General features: G+C 54.7%; 1 protein-coding gene across 1 annotated transcript; it reads left to right on the top strand.

Annotated features, from left to right (window-relative positions):
* Positions 1-7,789: 7,789 nt before the first annotated feature.
* On the top strand, positions 7,790-17,739 carry CKM (creatine kinase, M-type). Its single transcript, XM_040457395.1, has 8 exons — positions 7,790-7,881; positions 10,201-10,411; positions 11,171-11,325; positions 11,709-11,841; positions 14,440-14,611; positions 15,635-15,758; positions 16,589-16,778; positions 17,294-17,739. The coding sequence occupies exons 2-8, from the start codon at positions 10,219-10,221 to the stop codon at positions 17,470-17,472; spliced, it is 1,146 nt and encodes a 381-aa protein (XP_040313329.1). The 5' UTR covers positions 7,790-7,881; positions 10,201-10,218; the 3' UTR covers positions 17,473-17,739.
* Positions 17,740-19,970: the final 2,231 nt, after the last annotated feature.

The following is a 19,970-nucleotide window of genomic DNA, read 5'->3' as shown; positions in this document are numbered from 1 at the left end:
TTTTTTTTTTTTTTTAAACTCACCAGTTTCTCTTTAATTTAAAAAGTTCACCAATGTTGGGGCATTGCTGGGGGGCTCAGTCGGTTGAGCATCCAACTTCAGGTTATGATCTCATGGCTCGTGAGTTTGAGCCCCGCATTGGGCTGCCTGCTGTCAGGGCAAAGCCTGCTTCGGATCCTCTGTCCCCCTAAGGTCTGGGCTTAGACCTTAAGAGGCTGAGAGTGTTTCCGTTTGCAACCGACAGAGGTGTGAGAAAGGCTTCCCTCGTGTGGCTGCCCCCCCTTTGGCCCACACCCCACAATGCTAACATGTAACCTGAGGAATGTTACAAAGTTTAGAAGTTTTTTGGAGCAAAAATCAATTTGAACCCAAACCCGTCCCAACCCAGCAGATGGAAAGGGGTTCCCAGGAGCCGTTCAAAATCAAAGACCTTTTAGGCAGAAGGGAGCAGGAACAAGGAATTTAAACGATGCAAAAAAGTGGGTTGATTACTGCGAGGTTACTTTTTCCTTTAGGGGATGGCAGAGATCTATCAGGAGAATGACCTTCCTAGTGTTGATCAGGTGACTCCTCACTGACCGGGTTAACATTCCATTTCCAGGAGAGCGGAAACCGTCTTAAGTCCCAGTTTGGTGACATGGGGCTTAGCATAAATGGCTCTATTGGGGGCCCTGCCCTTCTTGCTTTTAACAGTATTGGGCAGACCTTCCCAGCTGAGCCCAGCCCAGATCAGCCACCTCTCAGCCAAACGCACATCTGTTTTAAAGTGACTGCATTTCGGGAGGCACCTGGGAGGCTCAGTGAGTTAAGCATCTGACTTCGGCTCGGGTCATGATCTCGCAGTTTGTGGGTTCGAGCCCCGCGCCGGGCTCTGTGCTGACAGCTCAGAGCCTGGAGCCTGCTTCGGATTCTGGGTCTCCCTCTCTCTCTGCCCTTCCCCGCTTGTTCTCTCTCTCTCTCTCTCTCTCTCTCTCTCTCTCTCTCTTTCTCCCAAAAATAAATAAATATTAAAAAATTTAAAAAAAAAAGTGAATGCATTTTGGGGCACCTGGGTGGCTCAGTCGGTTGAGTGTCCGACTTTGGCTCAGGTCATGATCTCACGGTTCATGAGTTCGAGCCCCGCATCGGGCTCTCTGTTGTCACCACTGGGTTCGCCTGGGATGCTCTGTCCCGGGCTCTCTCTGCCGCTCCCCCACGCATGCTCTTTGTCTCTCAAAAATAGACATAAGGGGCGCCTGGGTGGCGCAGTCGGTTAAGCGTCCGACTTCAGCCAGGTCACGATCTCGCGGTCCGTGAGTTCGAGCCCCGCGTCGGGCTCTGGGATGATGGCTCGGAGCCTGGAGCCTGTTTCCGATTCTGTGTCTCCCTCTCTCTCTGCCCCTCCCCCGTTCATGCTCTGTCTCTCTCTGTCCCAAAAATAAATAAACGTTGAAAAAAAATTAAAAAAAAATAGACATAAAAAAAATAAAGTGACTGCGTTTTGGTGTGGTGTGTTTCATGGCATTTTTGTGGCAATAGATACATATTCCACACCCCCCCCCTGCGATATATCTTGGTACTATGGTCTGAATGTCTGTATTCCCTCCAGATTCACATGTTGAAATCCTAACCCTCAAAGGTGATGATATTAGGATTCATCCTTCCTCCCACGTGAGGATACAAGCAGTCTGTGTTCTAGAAGAGGACCTTCACCTGACCAGCTGGCACCCTGATCTCAGACTTCCAGCTTCCAGGACCATGAGCAATAAATTTCTGTTGTTTAGTAGCCATCCAGTCTGTAATACAGCATCCTGAATGGATGAAGACGTTTGGCAATTGTTCCAAAGCGGTACCTATAGATCAGCTTTATTCTTTTTTTTTTTTAATTTTTTTTTCAACGTTTATTTATTTTTGGGACAGAGAGAGACAGAGCATGAACGGGGGAGGGTCAGAGAGAGAGGGAGACACAGAATCGGAAACAGGCTCCAGGCTCTGAGCCATCAGCCCAGAGCCCGACGCGGGGCTCGAACTCACGGACCGCGAGATCGTGACCTGGCTGAAGTCGGACGCTTAACCGACTGCGCCACCCAGGCGCCCCTCTTTTTTTTGGTTTTAATGTTTATTTTTGAGAGAGAGAGACAGAACACGAGCAGGGGAGGGGCAGAGAGAGAGGGAGACACAGAATCAGAAGCGGGCTCCAGGCTCGGAGCTGTCAGCACAGAGCCCGACGCAGGGCTCGAACTCACAGACCGTGAGATCACGGCCTGAGCTGAAGTTGGATGCTCAACCGACGGAGCCACCCAGGTGCCCCTAGATTACCTTTATTCTTTTTAACAGCTGCTAAGTTTTTCTTTCTTTTAACTTAAAAAAATGTTTAATTTTGAGAGAGAGAGAGAGAGTGTGTGTGTGTGTGTGTGTGTGTGTGTGTGTGTGTGAACGAGTGGGGCAGAGAGAGAGGGGGGACAGAGGACCCAAAGCGGGCTCTGCACCGACAGCAAAGAGCCCGATGTGGGGCTCGAACTCGCGAATGACGAGATCATGACCTGAATTGAAGTCCGATGCTTAACTGACTGAGCCACCCAGGCCCCATCAGCTGCATATTAGCACATTATTTCATTAAGTGATGTCTCATCTTTTATCTATCTATCTATCTATCTATCTATCTATCTATCTATCTATATTATCCATTTATATATGGAAATCTCTACACCCAATTGGGGCTTGAACTTACGATCCCAAGATCAAGAGCAGCGTGCTCTTCTCGCTGAGCCAGCCAGGTGCCCCAATAAAAAGATTTTTTTAAAAAGCCATTAAAAAAAAAAGCCATTCATAAGACAAAGAAGAAATCATAACAGAAATGAGAAAATATTTAGAAATGACCAATAATCAAACTATTCTATAACAAAACTTGCTAAAGGACAATCTATTGCCAAGGGCACCTGGGTGGCTCAGCCGGTTAAGCTTTGACTTTGGCTCAGTCATGATCTCACTGGTCTTGACTTCAAGCCCCTCATCGGGCTCTCTGCTGTCATCACAGAGCCCACTTTGGATCCTCCGTCCCCCTCTCTCTCTGCCTCTCCTCTGCTTGTGCTCTCTCTCTCTGTTTGTCTCAACATACATTTAAAAAAGGACAATCTATTGCTGCATGTGACAATATGAATGAAACTCAACAGACAGAATGTTGAGCAAAAGAAACTCAATAAAAGAATATATGCTTATATTACATGAAGTTCAATTAACAGGCAAAGCTAAACTAGGGTTTTAAAAGCCAGGATAGTGGTTCCGTTGGAGAAAAGAGGGGACTCTGATGGGGAGGGGGAATGGGAGAGCTTTTTGGAGGGCTTTATCTTGGTGCTGGTGACTCAGATATACATATACATAAAAGTTCATCGATCTTAAGATTAGGGCGCTTTGCGGTATATAAATTATACCTTAACACAGAGGTAAATTTAAGAGACTAAAATATTAATAAATGTGACTGTCCATACACTCCACATATAACATTTTCAAAGTAAAGAACACATTCGAAATAGAATGTAAAAACAACCAAAAAACAACAGCAAGAAACTAAGATGCAGCTAAAGCAACCCCTAGAGGAAAATGTATAGCCTTGTTGATAAAGATGGATTTGGAGGGACTGGAGTAGGGCTGGTGGGGAGTCATGAAAGACTATCTTGTTTGCCTGTCTTTCTGCCACCACCTCCACCACCGGGGGGCCTGACATCCAGTGGATCGCAGGGATTCTTGGGGAACAAGAAGGAGCAGACATGTCCTTAACTCTCTGGTTCTTCAGTTCTGGGACTGGCTTGGATTTATGTCTTGTCTTTCCTGTACCGTTGGGTTCATGGACTGCCAGGATTGGGAGAGGCATTTTGGAGTTGGGTGAGGAGAGCATTCTGGGGTGATGGCTCATGGGGGTGAAGTGCTGCTTCTTGGAGCCTCTCCTGGAGGTGGCAGCCTCATCCCTAGGGGAGGGGTGGGGACAGAGGAGGTGGTAGATAAAAGGGAGGGCTTGGGAGCAGGGATGTTCTGTAATGCCAGGGCTTAGGGGTGAAATGAAAATTCTAAAATTTTAGAATCCTGAAATTCTAGTATGCTGGCTGTTGCCTTGGGTCAATCCTTGCCCCCCCACCCTTTAAAATTATTTTAGAGACAGAGGGAACGAGTTGGGGAGAGGGACAGAGGGAAAAGAGAGAGAATCTCAAGCAAGCTTCACACTCAGCATGGAGCCCAATGTGGGACTCGATCCCATGACCCTGGAATCATGACCTGAGCTGAAATCAAGAGTCAGAGGCTCAACGGACTGAGCCACCCAGGCACCCCCTCCTGGCCCTTTTTGCAGCCTCAGTGTCCATCTTCTGTAAAATGCAGCCTCGGCATGAAGAGGTGGGATTGGGGAGGGATAAGAAATACAAACTCAGGGACTAACTACCTGGGCCAGTTTGGTTCTGTTATTTCCCAGCTGTGTTACTTTGGGCAAGTAACTCGACCTCTCTGGGCTTCACTTTTCTGATTTGTAAAATTTGCAATACACACCTCTTAGGACGGTCAGGGAATTAAATTAGTTAAAACACATACAATGCTTGGGCCCTGAAGCCAGACAGCCGGGGTGATGAAGGGGGCATGGGAAGGAGGTCCAAATTACCAGGGCCCGAAGGGTCTCTCGGCAGCTTTGTGCCTGTTTGATTCCCCGCTCCGCCCCTTCTCAGGCTGCGCGACCCTGGGCAAGTCATTTCACCTTTCTGAGCTTTACTGTTGGGAGTGTTAAGTGAGTTAATATATATAATGCACTCAGCGTTACACTTGACATACAGGAGTGCTCCCTAAGACTTAACGGTTAGGGTGGGGACTGTGGAGTGGCCACTCAACATCCATGCTAACCTCTTTCTAGCGTGTCCGGCGTTCTGAAGGGAGCGTGGTTCGGGGGGGGGGGGGCAAGAGATGTTCCTTCAACCCTTTCAATGATTTTTGTAAGCCCCTAATATTTGGTAGTCAGGCCCTTTTCTGCATAAGCTGGGTAGAGTGGTTTCCAACGGACCGATAAGGCTACTGTTATTTCCGGAGTCAACAAATACTCATGTAGCCTGAGGGCACTGGGGAGCCAAGGCAAGTTCTATGCAAGAGCAAGCTGCAGGTAGAGAGTAGGTGGGAGGGGGCAGCTTGGGGCAGGAGATCAGGGAGGAGGTGAGGCCAGAAAGGAAGAACATGAAGGAGGTCTTGAGCTAGGGTAGGAGGAGGCCTGGGAGACTGACGGGTTTTGGGAGGTTGGAGCCTGGGATGAATATACCGGGGGGTGGGGGGGTCTTGGTTCCCCAGGGCCGACCGTTTCTATGAGACTCAAAGAAGGTAAAGGAGTAGAGCTCATGACCCAAGGTCCCTGTGTTTGAGCCACCCAGCCCAGGTCACACGACTGGAATAGTGCTGCAAAGGATTCTGGGAAACCGAGTTTCTGCCATTTTTGGCTTCTCTAAAGGAGGCTGTCATAGGGCGGCAACCTCCCCAAACACAGAAAGTGCTTCTTATGCTGTATGGCCAAAAGGAATGTCAAATGTCCCCATAAGTGGTTATTAGGGCTCCAGGGGGCTGGGCTGGGCTGGGCTGAATCCTGTGTGTGTGTGTGTGTGTGTGTGTGTGTGTGCGCGCGCGCGTGCATGTGTGTGTGATGTGTCCAGATCCTGTCTCTCCCTTGTTCACAGCCCTCAGGGGCTCCCATCCACTCACAGCGTGCTGGAAACTCCTCCATGGTCCCTAGGGTCCCATGGGTCTGCTCCTATCCCCTCATCTTCTTCCTCCCACTCTCCCCTCTGCTGCAGCCCCCCAGCCTCTTCCTTGTCTCTCAGATACTCCAAGCCACTCCCACCTCAGGGCCTTTGCACCTGCTGTTTCGCTTCCAGATCCTCACATGGCTGGCTCCCTTCTCCCCCTCAGGTCGCTGCTCAGATGTCACTTCCCCTGACATGCCTGACCTGACCTCCTCTGCTGTGCCATTGCTCTCACCTCTTACCCTCTTTGATTTTCTGTCAGAGCCCTGTGGCCCCTGACATTACAGCATATGTTTACTTTTCACGCTCACTAAAATGTCACCTCCACGAGGGCAGTGGTTTTGGTCGTTTTCTGCTGTCTCCCCAGTAAGTGCTTAATAAAGAAGTGTTGAGGGGCGCCTGCGTGGCTCAGTGGATTAAGCGTCCGACTCTTGGTTTCGGCTCAGGTCACGTTCTCACGGTTTGTGGGTTCGAGCCCCAGGGCCCGGCTCTGTGCTGCCGGGGCAGAGCCTGCTTCGGATTCTCTCTCTTCCTCTCTCTGCCTCCCCTGCTCTTGCGTGCTCTCTGTCTCTCTCCCGCCCTCTCTCAAAATAAATAAATAGACTTTAAAAATAGTGTTGGCATGATGAATGCCTCACTATTGCCGTGTAGTTCCTTTTGGTTCTCTGGGCCTCAGTTTCCCTAGCCATGCAGGAGAGCTTTGCCACTCTGACCTTGGTGGGAAGGGACAGTGGGTGGAGAGACCAGGGGCTGGGCCCCAAGGAAAAGTTTTCTAAGCACCCCCTCCCCACCAGGAATCTGGGGAAAGGCAGAGAGGCCCCCCTTGCCCTAGGTCAGTCCCCACCTGCCTGGGAAGAAATGGGGGACACCTGGGAGGAGGGAGGAACCCCAGAGGGAAGAAGGACGGTCTCTTCTTGGTTGTAATCCTGGGTGATCCCTGGACTCCTCCTGGCCCCTGGACTCGCCTCGCCTGCCCAGCAATCTTGGCGCCCTCCAGGCAGAGGAAGCAGCTTCCTCCAGCCACCCCTGCGTCCGCAGAATGTGCTCCTCAGCCCTTCAGGTCCCTGTCACGGTGGAGTGTCCCTGCTCCGCCCAGATCTGGCGGAAAGGAGCGGGTGGGTGCTCTGCTCTGACCCAAGTGGCTGCCCAGCCCCCTTCCCCTGCGGCGGGGACGGCCTCCCCGGTCAGCGGCTGCCCTTGTAAGGAGGTGACACCCCGGACACCTGACACGCCGGGTTATAATTAACTCAGACACGTGGCCCCACCCCCCCAACACCTGTCCCTGTGTCCCCCCAGCCCCAGCGCCTGGGGTCTAGGTCTTTGCAGAGGCGACAGCGAAGCGCCCTCTAAAAATAAGCTCCCTTCCAGGATGAGTCCCTCCCTGTCCCCTCCCCACCAGCCCAGCGGAAATCTCCCAGTGTCAGCCCCGCGGCTGGGGGGGGGGGCAACCCCTTCCCCCAACCTGGCCTCGAGTTCCAATCCTCTCGACTCAGGAGAGCCTCAGTTTCCCTCCTACTCACTGTGCACCCAAGCACAGGCTTCTGGGCTTACACTGCCCTGCGTTCAGGCCTGGGCTTTGGCCAAGTGCTCCCCATAGCTGGGTGACAACGGGCAAGTCTCCACAAAACCAGAAACCGGGCCTCCCGGGGGGCTATTGCAAGGCTTCCCCAGGTGCAGGGCTCAGGACCCGCTGTTTACCCAGGTCAAGGCCACTGGGGGCTGGAGGAGAGGTCTGGGCATAGGAAGGGCTGGCGGCCCAGTGCAGGGCCAGGGGAGGGTGGCTTCTACGTGCCTGGGACGTCCCCTGCCACGGTCCCGTGTCCTGGGCGGAGGGCCAGCTGTCCCTGCCAGCCCGACTCAGCACTTGGTCAGGGAATCAGCTTGATGTGACGCTCAGCCTCTGGGGCAGCCCATACAAGGCCATGGGGCTGGGCACAAGGCATGCCTGGGTTCAGGGTGGGCACGGTGCCCGGGCAGCGAGGTGAGAAGCTCAGCCACCCTCCAGCTCCCTTCCCCGGGGGGCAGCCCCTCCCAGCTGCACAGCCCAGCCCCCCTATATAAGGCCAGGGCTACAGCCCCTTCCTTTGGGTCAGTGTCGCCTCCAGGATACAGACAGCCCCTTTCAGCGCAGCCCAGCCAGGTACCGCTGGGGGTGGGAATCAGGGTGGGGTCCAGAATGGGGACCCCCCCCCCCCGGTGCCAGCAGCCGATCTGGTCCTACACACAGGAGGGTTGGTGTGTGGGGAGATTGGCCCTGCATCTGGAAGTCACCTCCACCTGTGACCCCCCCCACCGCCCGCAGGGTCCGTGTTGCAGGGCCATGGGGAGGGATCTTGGAGACAAAGGGAGTCCTGCCGGCTGCCAGCTGTCACCCCTGCAAGGGGCTGAGGGGCTGCAGGACTGCAGGCCGGGGCCTGTGATTGTGATGGTTTGTCACCAGAACGGCGGGGTGGGGGGGGGGTGGTGGTGATGGCACGAGCCTCGGGGAGTGTCTGTATGTCCATCGACAGGGTCTGCAAGAGCAGGCTCCACGGGGTCTTGGCATTTGTGATTCTGTGGGTCCCTGTGGTGTCCCACAACAGTGTGACCTTGTGTTCTGGACTTTCTGTGGCTCCCGCACGGGTGCCTGAACCCCGGGTGTGTCCCTGAGCTTGGAGGGGTGTGTGTGTGTGTGTGTGTGCGCGCGCGCGCGCGCGCGCGTGTGTGTGCGCGCGCGTGTGTGTGTGTGTGTGTGTGATTCTGTTCCCGGTGTGTGTGGTGCTGGGGCTATTTCTGTCTGTGTCTCTGGGCCTCCCCCGCCTTGCCTCCGTGCCCTCTGCTGACATGTCTCTTGCAGGGTGGGGGTGGGAGAGCATGAAGGGGGGTTTCTGGGCTGGAAGCCCTTGAGGCCCGAGGCCTGGACGCGTGTCCTCCCGGCCTCCTTGGCCCACCTGTCTCCGGCCTGCTGACTTGGCGCAAGCCGAGCCCCTGGAATGTGTGGGGTGGGGGTGGGGTGACAGCAGCTGGGGGGCGGAGGAGGAGGAGGAGTCTGCCAGACTCTATAAATAATCCCCAACCCTGGACGGCAGCTCCGTCTGTGAATTCCACCCACCCCTGGCCTGATGCCGCAGCCTTCGGCTCCCCCCTGGTCCTGATTCCCTTCCCACCGTCCTACCTGCCTCCCACTCCTGGAGCCGGGAGCGAGCTCCCAGTCCCGCCACGGCCACTGAAGAGTCCCTCCTCCTTCCTGGCTCTTACGGATAAACGTGACAGTAACAACAGCAGCCCGCCCTCCAGGTAGCAGGCCGCAGCTCCACGGGAGGGCATGTGATCAGCTGGCCTCATGATGGAGTCTGAAGAGTCCTCTTGGCCACCCCCTAGGCAGGGCTTAGTCCACAGGAGACAGAGGCTCAGAGAGGCTGAGCAACCGGCTTGGGGGTCACACAGCAGGGAAGTGGCACAGGTGGCATTTGAACCCAGCTCTGATGACTCCCGCAGCTGAGCTCTTCTCATCTGAGCCCTGAGGGCAGGGTTGCCAGCAGACAGGGGTGGAGATGGCCACCCAGCCTTCCCTTCCACCCTGCCCCTCATCCCTTGAACCCAGGAACCTCCGTAGACAGGATGTCCCTTCTCTGCTCGCACGCTCGTTCTCCACAACACCCTCCACCTTCTCTGAAACTCCTCACGCAGACCTTTAAAATAATAACAACAGGGGCGCCCGGGGGGCTCAGTCGGTTAAGCGGCCGGCTTCGGCTCAGGGCATGATCTCACGGTCTGTGAGTTCGAGCCCCGCGTCGGGCTCTGTGCTGACAGCTCAGAGCCTGGAGCCTGCTTCGGATTCTGTATCTCTCTCTCTCTCTCTCTCTCTCTGCCCCTTCCCCGCTTGTGCTCTGTCTCTCCCTCTCAAAAATAAACATAAAAAATTTTTTTAAAAATGACAGCAATAATTATAATAATGGCCAAGCAAAATAATGCTTATTGTGAGCCAGGACTATTCCAAGTGCTTTACGTAGTTTGGCTCCTTTCCTGCTCCCAATAGCCCCATGGGATGAGTGCTATTATGACCCCCCATTCTACACATGAGTAATCTGAAAGCACAGAGAAGTTAAGCAAGGTGCCCAAGGTCACACAGCGTCTTGTAAGTGGCAGACCTGGAATTTAAACCCGGGCTGTCTGATTCTGGAAACTACGGTTTTATCCATGCCAGCATTACTACTCCATCCCAAAGGCTCCCCACTTCATTTTCCAGCTGGAGAAACTGTCTCTAGCAAGATTATTAGTCTGGGGCCACCTGTCAGGGTGTGACCGAGCTGGGATCTTAGCCATAGAGTTCGGATGCATCCTGTGAAGGTGCAGGGGCTCAGAGAGGGCGCCCTTCTTGTCCCCAGTCACACAGCCGTCAACCCCCAGACCTTGCTCTGTTCCCTTGCTGTTCTCTGCTGGACGCGAGCTAACCTTCCCCACCTTCCCTGCCCACCAGGCCCCCCACGCCGCCACCATGCCGTTCGGTAACACCCACAACAAGTTCAAGCTGAACTACAAGCCTGAGGAGGAGTACCCTGACCTCAGCAAGCACAACAACCACATGGCCAAGGCGCTGACCCTTGAGATTTACAAGAAGCTGCGGGACAAGGAGACTCCATCCGGGTTCACTCTGGACGACGTCATCCAGACAGGTGTGGACAACCCAGGTAAGCCTCCTTGGTGGAGTGGGGACAGGGATCAGAATGACGGGGGTAGGGGAGGGGGGCTCTGGAGCTGCCTGCCAGGCCTCGATCCCACCTCCCTGGGCCTCAGTGTCCTCATCCGAAAAATGGGCACTCGTGTTGCGAAAACATAGGAGTCGGCGCACACAAGTGCTTAGAGCAGCCCCTGGTACGGGGCCAGCACTCGGGGTCTGAGGGGGGATGTCATTGGTGCTGTGGTTCTTTCTCCAAGGACACCCTGCGAGGGTCAGCAGCACCAGAGGCAAAAAAGCACGTCCTAGCCTCCAACTCACTGTGCCATTGAGGAGGGAGGGCCCCTCTTTCCAGACCCCTGTTTTCCCCTCTGGGAACACGAGGGCTGTTCAAGTCTCTTATCATCTGTGGGAGCCAATCGTCTAATAAGCTTTTGAAAATGTTTAGGTAAAGGAAGAGTATGTGATTTGGGGACTCTGAAGTGGTCATATTTTTAGTACCTTGTAACTGGCCCCCCAAGACTCTCCTTTCTCCGTTGCCCTGCCCCCAGCACCTTGCCCTCACCCCAGATGCTGCCTAGACCTCTCCTAACCTTCCCTCCCCATCCACATAACCCTCAGCCTCTGCAGTTCTGAAACACACACACTCACAGGCACACACACACACACACACACACACACACACACACACACACACAGTCTATGCTGGACCCAGGAGCCCGGGCCTTCCTTGCTGGGGACAGGCAGCTCTGACCTCACCCTGAACCCCCAGGTCACCCCTTCATCATGACCGTGGGCTGTGTGGCTGGCGACGAGGAGTCCTACCAGGTTTTCAAGGATCTCTTCGACCCCATCATCCAGGACCGGCACGGGGGCTACAAACCCACCGACAAGCACAAGACCGATCTCAACCATGAGAACCTCAAGGTCAGCCACCCCCTCCCACCCGCCACCAGAGGGGAGGGATGGGGGAGGGAGGGAGGCAGACAGAGGGACAGAGGGGCAGAGAGGCACAGAAGACAGACCAGGAGGCTGGGGTCAGATGGGAGGGGAGCCAGGGAGGGAGATGAAGAGACACAGGAAGTGGGGAAAGAGATGCTTGGAGAGAAAAACAGGGACACATGAGGGGCGGGGAGAGAGACAGACGGAGGGACGGACAGAGAAGGGAGAACCCAGCGAGCGGGGCAAGGAGGAGCTGAAAAAAGTAGCAGAGAGTAAGAACTGGGAGCATCCGGGGGGTCACAGGCTTGCTGCGGAAGGGGCAGCCTGGGCGGCATGCCCAACCCTGACCCCCCACTCCTGCCCTCCAGGGCGGAGACGATCTGGATCCCCACTACGTGCTCAGCAGCCGCGTCCGCACGGGCCGCAGCATCAAGGGCTACACGCTGCCCCCCCACTGCTCCCGGGGCGAGCGCCGGGCGGTGGAGAAGCTCTCCGTTGAAGGTGAGAACCCCCACCCTGCCCACCATTGGGGCCACCCAGCTCTGGCCCTGCTTCTCCATGGAAAGAGCTTGGTAAATCATAGCTGCTTGGTGAGTGATGGCTGGCAGCACTACCCCTGGTGGAAGTCTGGGGGTGCTGTCAGGGCACCCTGAGCAGATCTCTGCCTGTAGATACCAGGGACCTGACTTCCATCCATCCATCCACCCATCTACCCATCCATCATCCATCCATCCATCCATCATCCATCATCCATCCATCCATCCATCCATCATCCATCCATCCATCCATCCATCCATCATCCATCCATCATCCATCATCCATCCATCATCCATCCATCATCCACCCATCATCCATCATCCATCCATCATCCATCCATCATCCATCATCCATCATCCATCCATCATCCATCCATCTATCCAACCAGCAAACATTTATAGCTGTTATGGTCCTGAGTAGGGAGCTGGGGGCTTTCATGATGAATAGGATGGATGAGGTCGCTGCTCTCACAGATCTGTCAGCCTGGTGAGGAGATAAGAGGGAACACAGAAACCAACAAAAGAATAATTCCCAAATACCATGTAGCCAAGAAACGAGGGTGGGTCACAGAATGACTCAGGGGAGCTCCCTTAGGAAGGAGGAGACCTGATTGACAAGGAAGGAGGCTGAAGAATTCCAGGCCAGCAGAGCAGCAAGTGCAAAGGCCCTGAGGTGGGCAAGTGTGTGGGAGGAACAGCCAGGAGACCAGTGTGGCTAGAGCTGAGTGGAGGGGGGGAGGAAATGGGGTCTGAGGAGTATGAGTGGCCAGGTTGCACAGAGCTTTGTGTGCCCTCGGGAGGGCTTTGGCTTTGACTCTGAGGGAAATGGAAGCCATGGAGTCCTCTGACTGTTGGGTGGGGAACAGACTGTGGGCAAAGGTAGGAGCAGAGAGACCGTGAGGGGAAGGCACAGTCGTTCAGGTGAGGGTGGGAGATAGGCAACGGGATGGGGAGAGACAGCAGGGATGTTTGGGAGGTAGAATCATCAAGGTGGGCAGGCATATTGTTCTGGTAAGTGTTAAAAAACTAGCTCTCAAAAAAAAGAAAAAAGAAAAAGCCCCAATCTATAGCGACTGCCAATTTCTATGGTATAAATTCTCCTACCACGGCCAATTTTGAGCTATGAACATGGTGTCATAGATAGACGGGAAAAGATGGGCGGTAACATATCCTTACCTAATATTCCCACCTTACAGATACAGATGAAAATAACTTCAAGGATGTAGATAATAAAAATGAAAATAACTTCAAGAATGTAGGCGGCGCCTGAGTGGCTCAGTCGGTTGAGCGTCAGACTCTTGGTTTCAGCTCAGGTCATGGTTCCCAGGTCGTGGGATCGAGCCCTGTGTCAGGCTCCACACTGAGCATGGAGTCTGCTTGAGATTTTCTCTCTCTCTCTCTCTCTCTCTCTCTCTCTCTCTCTCTCTCTTTGACCCCGCCCCTGCTCGTGCCCCCTCTCTCTAAAATTTAAAAAAAAGAGTAAAATATTTAGGAAGCAATACTTTTGAGTATTTATTACCTATGTTTTAAATATATTTAAGGGGCGCCTGGGGGCTCAATTGGTTGAGCATCCGACGTGGGCTCAGGTCATGATCCCACAGTCCAGGAGTTCGAGCCCCACGTCGGGCTCTATGCTGACAACTCAGAGCCTGGAGCCTGCTTCGGATTCTATGTGCCCCTCCTCCACTTGGGCTCTGTCTCTCTCTCTCAAAAGTAAACAAACATTAAAAAAATTAAATATAATATATTTAATTGTAAGTTTATATAAATGATTATTATTTTTTAAAGCTTATTTATTTATTTTGAGAGAGAGAGAGAGAGAGAGAGAGAGAGAGAGAGAGAGAGACAGCGTGAGTGGCGGAGGGGCAGAGAGAGAGGGAGAGAGAGAATCCCAATCAGGCCCTTCAGCACGAAGCCTGATGCAGGGCTCAAACCCACGATCCGTGAGGTCATGACCTGGGCTGAAACCGAGAATTGGCCACTTAACTGACTGAGCCACCCAGGTGCCCCTATATAAGTTATTTTTAACAATATAATATAGTAAGTATATAGTATGTGATATAGAACATTACATAGAAATGTATAAAATGTATATAAATACATACATATTATAGAAATATATATTATGCATATGTGCATAATATACATTCATTCTACATATGAATGTACACAAATATGATGTATGGCATATTTTAATAATTTTTACTGATGGTTCCCCACATTCCTAAGATTTTGATCATCTGTCTGGCTGGCCGGTTGAAGGGGCCCCAGCACACCGTTGCTCCCAGGCGGATGGGATGCCAGGGTCAAGGAAAGGGAGATTCCCTGTTTCTGGGCGGAGCATATGGCATGGCTGTTCCCGGAGCCTGGGCAGGCAGGGGGGGGAGCATGCTTCGGGGACAGGTCGCGAATTTGGGTTTCGTCCTAGTGTTCAGGCGCCGTTAGGACATCCATGGGCCCCACCCCAGGCTCGTTGGGAGCAGCAGTGTGGGGACTCCGGGGGCCTCCCCGTCCAGGTTGTGGGGGTGCAGGCTGCTGACCATTCCCTCATGTGGCCCCTCAGCCCTCAACAGCCTGACAGGCGAGTTCAAGGGGAAGTACTACCCTCTGAAGAGCATGACCGAGCAGGAGCAGCAGCAGCTTATTGACGATCACTTCCTGTTCGACAAGCCCGTGTCCCCACTGCTGCTGGCCTCAGGCATGGCCCGAGACTGGCCCGACGCCCGCGGCATCTGGTGAGGTCCCCTCCCCCCAGCCTCCTCCAGTCCCCCACTCCCCTCCCCATTCCTCCACCAAAGCCAACACCATAAAAACAATTATGTTTCCAGGCGCCCCAGACAATGACCTCGCCTTCCACCCCTGCCTACTTTGTGGTCTGTGAGTCACATTTTAGGAAACTTGGACCAGGGAAGTGGCAATTAGGGACTTAGACTTGCACCAGACTCCCTGGGTTCCAATCCCAGCACTGCCATTTACTAGATGTGACCTCAGGCACATTATTTAACATTTCTGTGCCGACCGAGCCCCACACTGGGCTCCACACTGAGCGTGGAGCCTGCTTAAGATTCTCTCTCTCCCTCTGCTCCTCTCCCCTGCTCTTCCTCTCCTTCTCTCTCTCTCTCTCTACACCAGTGTCTGGTATATAGTAAGTGACCAACATCTTGGCTATTAGTTTTATCTTCGACTGTTGCTAGTTAGGTTTGTATGAATCCTTGAATCCCTGATTCTGATTAGGCAAAGATTTTCAAAGGTTTCAAAAGCCTAGGTTTCAGATGATCAGGAGAATGTGTGCGTTCTAAGACATACACATTTTAAATATTTTTAGGTTCTAAGATTCCACTAATTTCAGATTCTGTGATTCCACGGTTGCAGACATTTCCAGATCTTAATGTTTTATCTGAGATGTCACAGGGTGATGGGAAGATTGGTCCTGGGACCAGAAGTAGGATTTCCAAGATTTGTCAATTCTGATTCCCAGCTTTTGTTTTTCAAAGATTCTGAAATTCTAAGAGTCTGTAATTTAACGCCGTTCAAAGACTTAAGACCCTCAAAGTCTTTGATCCTAGGACTGGCGATTTCTCAGATTCTAGGACGTTAGGGTCTACAGGTGTAAGCTTCCGCGATTTTCAGGAGCCGGTGCCACCACCTCAAACTCCTCAGGCCCGCTGCCCCCTTGCGGTGGGTACTTTTGCCAGGGGGCGGGAATGGGGTGGCCACGCGGGACTGATCCCTTGGCCTCCTCCTGCGCCCCACCCTAGGCACAATGACAACAAGAGCTTCCTGGTGTGGGTGAACGAGGAAGACCACCTCCGAGTCATCTCCATGGAGAAGGGGGGCAACATGAAGGAGGTTTTCCGCCGCTTCTGCGTGGGGCTGCAGAAGGTGGGTAGCCTGCCTCTCACCGCAGACTTCTGACCCCCGCTGAACGCCCCACCCGCTTTCCAAGACCCCGCCCCCCCGGGGAACCCGGCTCCACCCAGCGCCCGAGCCCCGCCCCTAATAACCCGACCCCACCCAGCGCCCTAGCCGCCCCCCAAGAGACCGGGTCCAACCGATGCCTAACCCCCGCCCATAAGAGACCGGCTCCACCCAGTGCCCAAGCCCCGCCCCTAAGAGACCGACTCCACCCTATGCCTAAGCCCTGCCCCTAGGAGACGGCTCCGCCCTCGCCCAAGCCCCGCCCCCAAGAGACAGACTCCACCCTATGCCTAAGCCCTGCCCCTAGGAGACGGCTCCGCCAGCGCCCAAGCCCCGCCCCTAAGAGACCGGGTCCACCCTACGCCTAAGCCCCGCCCCAAGGAGACGGCTCCACCAGCGCCCAAGCCCCGCCCCTAATAACCCGACTCCACCCAGCGCCCAAGCCGCCCCCAAGAGACCGGGTCCCCCGTAGGCTTAAGCCCCGCCCCCAAGAGGCCGGCTCCACCCTATGCCTAAGCCCCGCCCACAAGCACCTGGCTCCACCCACCCTTATCCTGCCCAAGCCCCGCCCCTAAGAACTCGGCTCTAAAGCGTTCTCAAGCCCTAGCTCCACCAGGGTCTTCGGGCCCCTCCCTTCAGAAGCTCACCCCTCACGGTTTTCCGGTCCCACCCTCTCGGAATCCCACCCCCTACCCACGTGCTCACGCTGTGTCCCTCCCAGCCCCGTTCGAGTTGCGGGTGTATTTGGGGGGCGCCCCCTGGCGCTGACCCCAGATCCTCTCCCCTTACCTCAGATTGAGGAGATCTTCAAGAAGGCCGGCCACCCCTTCATGTGGAACGAGCACTTGGGCTACGTGCTCACCTGCCCATCCAACCTGGGCACCGGGCTGCGTGGAGGCGTGCATGTCAAGCTGGCGCACCTGAGCAAGCACCCCAAGTTCGAGGAGATCCTCACCCGTCTGCGCCTGCAGAAGCGGGGCACAGGTGCGGCTCTGCTTCCATCCGCGCGCCGCGGCGTCGGGGGCGGACCCTTTGTGGAGGCGGAGCACCCACGCGAGTTGTGGGGTGGACGAGGGCTGCCCCTCTGTGAGCCTCAGTTTCCTCCTCTTGTACATGGGCATCCGCACGCCTTATCCCGTAGGAATCGATATGATATCATGGGTATATATTACGCATGTGTATACCCCGTGCCCCCTAGGAACCTCGGTTTACCATCTATAAAGGAGAGGATGGCCAGGACTCAACCCCGGGGCATTCTCGCTCCAGAGCTCACGTTTGGCCATCATGCTCTATTTTCATGTTGGAGGGTTGAGGCACGAGGTACCTAAATTAGCCGGAGGCGTGAGCCCGTGAATAGACATTTAGGAGGCTCTGCATGCACGTGACCTGTTACACAGTAGGCCCTCAGTACGTGCGGCCAGCTCAGTTGGCACAGGGGCAGCAGGCCCCGCTCCTGCATCTCTGCTCGCTCCTTATGCCCCTGCCTCCTGCTCCTGCAGGTGGTGTGGACACAGCTGCTGTGGGCTCAGTATTCGACGTGTCCAACGCCGATCGGCTGGGCTCGTCCGAAGTGGAACAGGTGCAGCTGGTGGTGGATGGTGTGAAGCTCATGGTGGAGATGGAGAAGAAACTGGAAAAGGGCCAGTCCATCGACGACATGATCCCCGCCCAGAAATAGGCGTCCAGCCCGCCCGCCGCCGACTGCTGGAGCCCCAGCCAAAGGGAGGACTCGGCCCATCGGAGCCCCGCCCCTCCCCCCCCCCCCAAAGGGTTCGGTCAACCGGGGGCTCTTTCCACCATTTTCGGAATTCCATTTCCAGCCAGAGTTCCAACCAACGGGCTTCATCCTCTGAGTTGTGGCCAGTGAAAAACCTCCCCCACAGTCTCCTTTTCCCAGAGCTCCGCCCACCACCAGGAACTCTGGCTAATGGAGAGCTGTCAGGCACATCTGGAGCTCATGCTTTTTCTACACTCAGAGCAACAAATAAAAGCAATGGTGGCCTTAGCTCTCGTGCGATGGCAATTGAGCAAGAGGACGAGGGACTTTTGCCATTGGCCGCTGTGCGGCTTGCCCTCCCTAGTCATGTCTTACCCCATCCCTAAAATGAGGCCAGTGCACAGTCCAATCCAAAACTATGAGGAATCTGAGACCCAGAGAGGCGTGCCCCCTCCCCAGCCTCCGCTCCCAATCAACCACTCGTGTTCGGATCTCAGAGCACCAGGGAGAGCACCAGGCTGACCAGGGAGAAGCGTAAGCCAAACAAAATGTCTGAGACTCGAATTTGGCCCACGGGCCTCGGGTTTGAGACCTAACATGCATCTCCTCACATATACCCCGTTATACTTTTCACCGGCCTCTTTCTGTGTGACCTCCCCTCATCCATCCATAGCTGCTGCCAGTCCTTTAAACTTCCCTTTCTTTGCTCAAGAACCTGCCATAGCTCCCCACTCCTAGAATGCAGACCTATTATTTTCGATTCTTCAAACTGAGGTGCGCACCTTTCCCTGAAGGCTCATCACTCCCGTTTTTCGCCCATGATTCGTCTGTACACTTTTGCTCCTGACACCCTGCAATTCCCACCTTAATGCATTTGCCCATGCGCCTTCCTCCTCCAGACTGGGGCTTGGCTCATAGCAGCCCCGCGAAGCCTTCAGGGACCCACCTTTTGGAGAGCTTGGTCCCAGGAAGGCGGGTCGGGCACAGGGGGAGGGGCGGGGAATAGACGGCAAGAAGCAGGTCAGCGTGTATTGGGTGTTGACCACGTCAATCACCTCTGCTCGACCCAATAGGCTGAGGTCTCCACTGGCAAAGGCAGAGCGGCGGCCTCAAAAAAGAGGCAAAGCTTTTCAGAAGGAACCGTGAGGCAGAGTAAGGGTAGACCGAGTCCTCAGGGACCTGGAGGAGGGAATTTCTCAAACCTGAAGTCACACAGGTAAAGGGCCCTTAGAGATCAAGAAACGTACTCTGTTTTCCAGGGGAAAACTGAGGCCAGAGGAGGTCTCCAAGAATTCCCAGGGAAATTGCTGAAACAGGAAGGTTAGAAGAGAAAGGCAGGACCTGTCAGATGTCAGGGTGTCCTTTACAACACTGTCCCCAAATGAAGATCCCATCACTAACCCCAGCTCCGTCCTCTAGCCCCCCCCCCCCCCCCCCCCATGCCGGGGAGCCACACAGACCACAAACATTCCAGCGGCCCCGTCTGAGCCAAATCTGCGGTCCAGGTGCCCGTTCTGCCCATCTTGCCTCATAAGCCTCAAATCTGGCCCTTGTCTCCCCACCTTCTGTCCCACTTCGACCTTCTCCCTAATCTCCCGACCTGTCTTCTTCGCTCCCTTCACAGCATAAACCTGCCCCTGCCTCTCCCTTGCTCACAACCTTGCCGTGGCTCCCCAGTGCCCTTGGAAGAAAGCCCAAGCCCCTCACCACGGCCTTCAGGGCCCTGCCAACATCTCCAGCCTCGTGTCTCCCAGTGACTCTGCTCACTGCCAGCCATAGGCCAGTTGCTGTGCTCTCTCCTGCCTCTTAGCCACTGTACAAGCCGTTCCCTCCACCTAGAACACCAGCCCCCTACCCGCCATGTCTAGCTAGCTGCTCATCATTCTCCCAGTTGCTGCTGAGCTGCTCCTCCTCCAGGAAGCCCTCCCTGGCTACGACAGGCACCCCCTTGGCCCTCCCCAGCCTCTGCCCACCCCACCCCCCGACCCAGGATCATCACTGAGGATGCAGCTGCCTTCTCCACTGGACTGAGCCTGATGACGGCAGGGCTGGGGCAGTCTTGGTCACCGCTAGGTCCCCAGCACAGGGCTGGGCATACGGGAAGCCCTCAGGGATTGAGATTTCCAGACAGGGTTGGTGGGGTCCCCACCCTACCCACTCCCACGACTCAATATATACACTTTGCAGCAGACCCCTATTCTGGCCTTGCTCTTAAGGCAGGAATGCGGTTCTGCCCCAGACCCTGAATTTTTCCACACTGACCACTCAGTCTCTACCAACCCCCCATTTTCATTTTGGTTTCCTATCAGCCCGTGAAGAACACAAGGGCAGAATCTACCACGCCCCAAGTGGGCAATTGAGGCACAGTAAACTAAGCCTCTTCCCTACATACAATCCTCCAATGGCTCTCCAGTGCCCTTGGATGATAGCCCACCCCTCGCTCACTTTGGCCTTTTGTG

Source organism: Herpailurus yagouaroundi, unplaced genomic scaffold, assembly GCF_014898765.1.
Source record: "Herpailurus yagouaroundi ecotype Mexico unplaced genomic scaffold, PumYag 220, whole genome shotgun sequence".
Taxonomy (NCBI): domain Eukaryota; kingdom Metazoa; phylum Chordata; class Mammalia; order Carnivora; family Felidae; genus Herpailurus; species Herpailurus yagouaroundi.
Note: the sequence above shows the minus strand (reverse complement) of the source record. Positions and strands in the feature narration are given on the sequence as shown.

Bases quoted from the DNA above. Each gene is read 5' to 3' on its own strand.
- CKM (XM_040457395.1), top strand. From the start codon at position 10,219: ATGCCGTTCGGTAACACCCACAACAAGTTCAAGCTGAACTACAAGCCT. The intron at 10,412-11,170 runs GTAAGCCTCCTT...CTGAACCCCCAG, and splicing joins GACAGGTGTGGACAACCCAG to GTCACCCCTTCATCATGACC. The intron at 11,326-11,708 runs GTCAGCCACCCC...CCTGCCCTCCAG, and splicing joins TCAACCATGAGAACCTCAAG to GGCGGAGACGATCTGGATCC.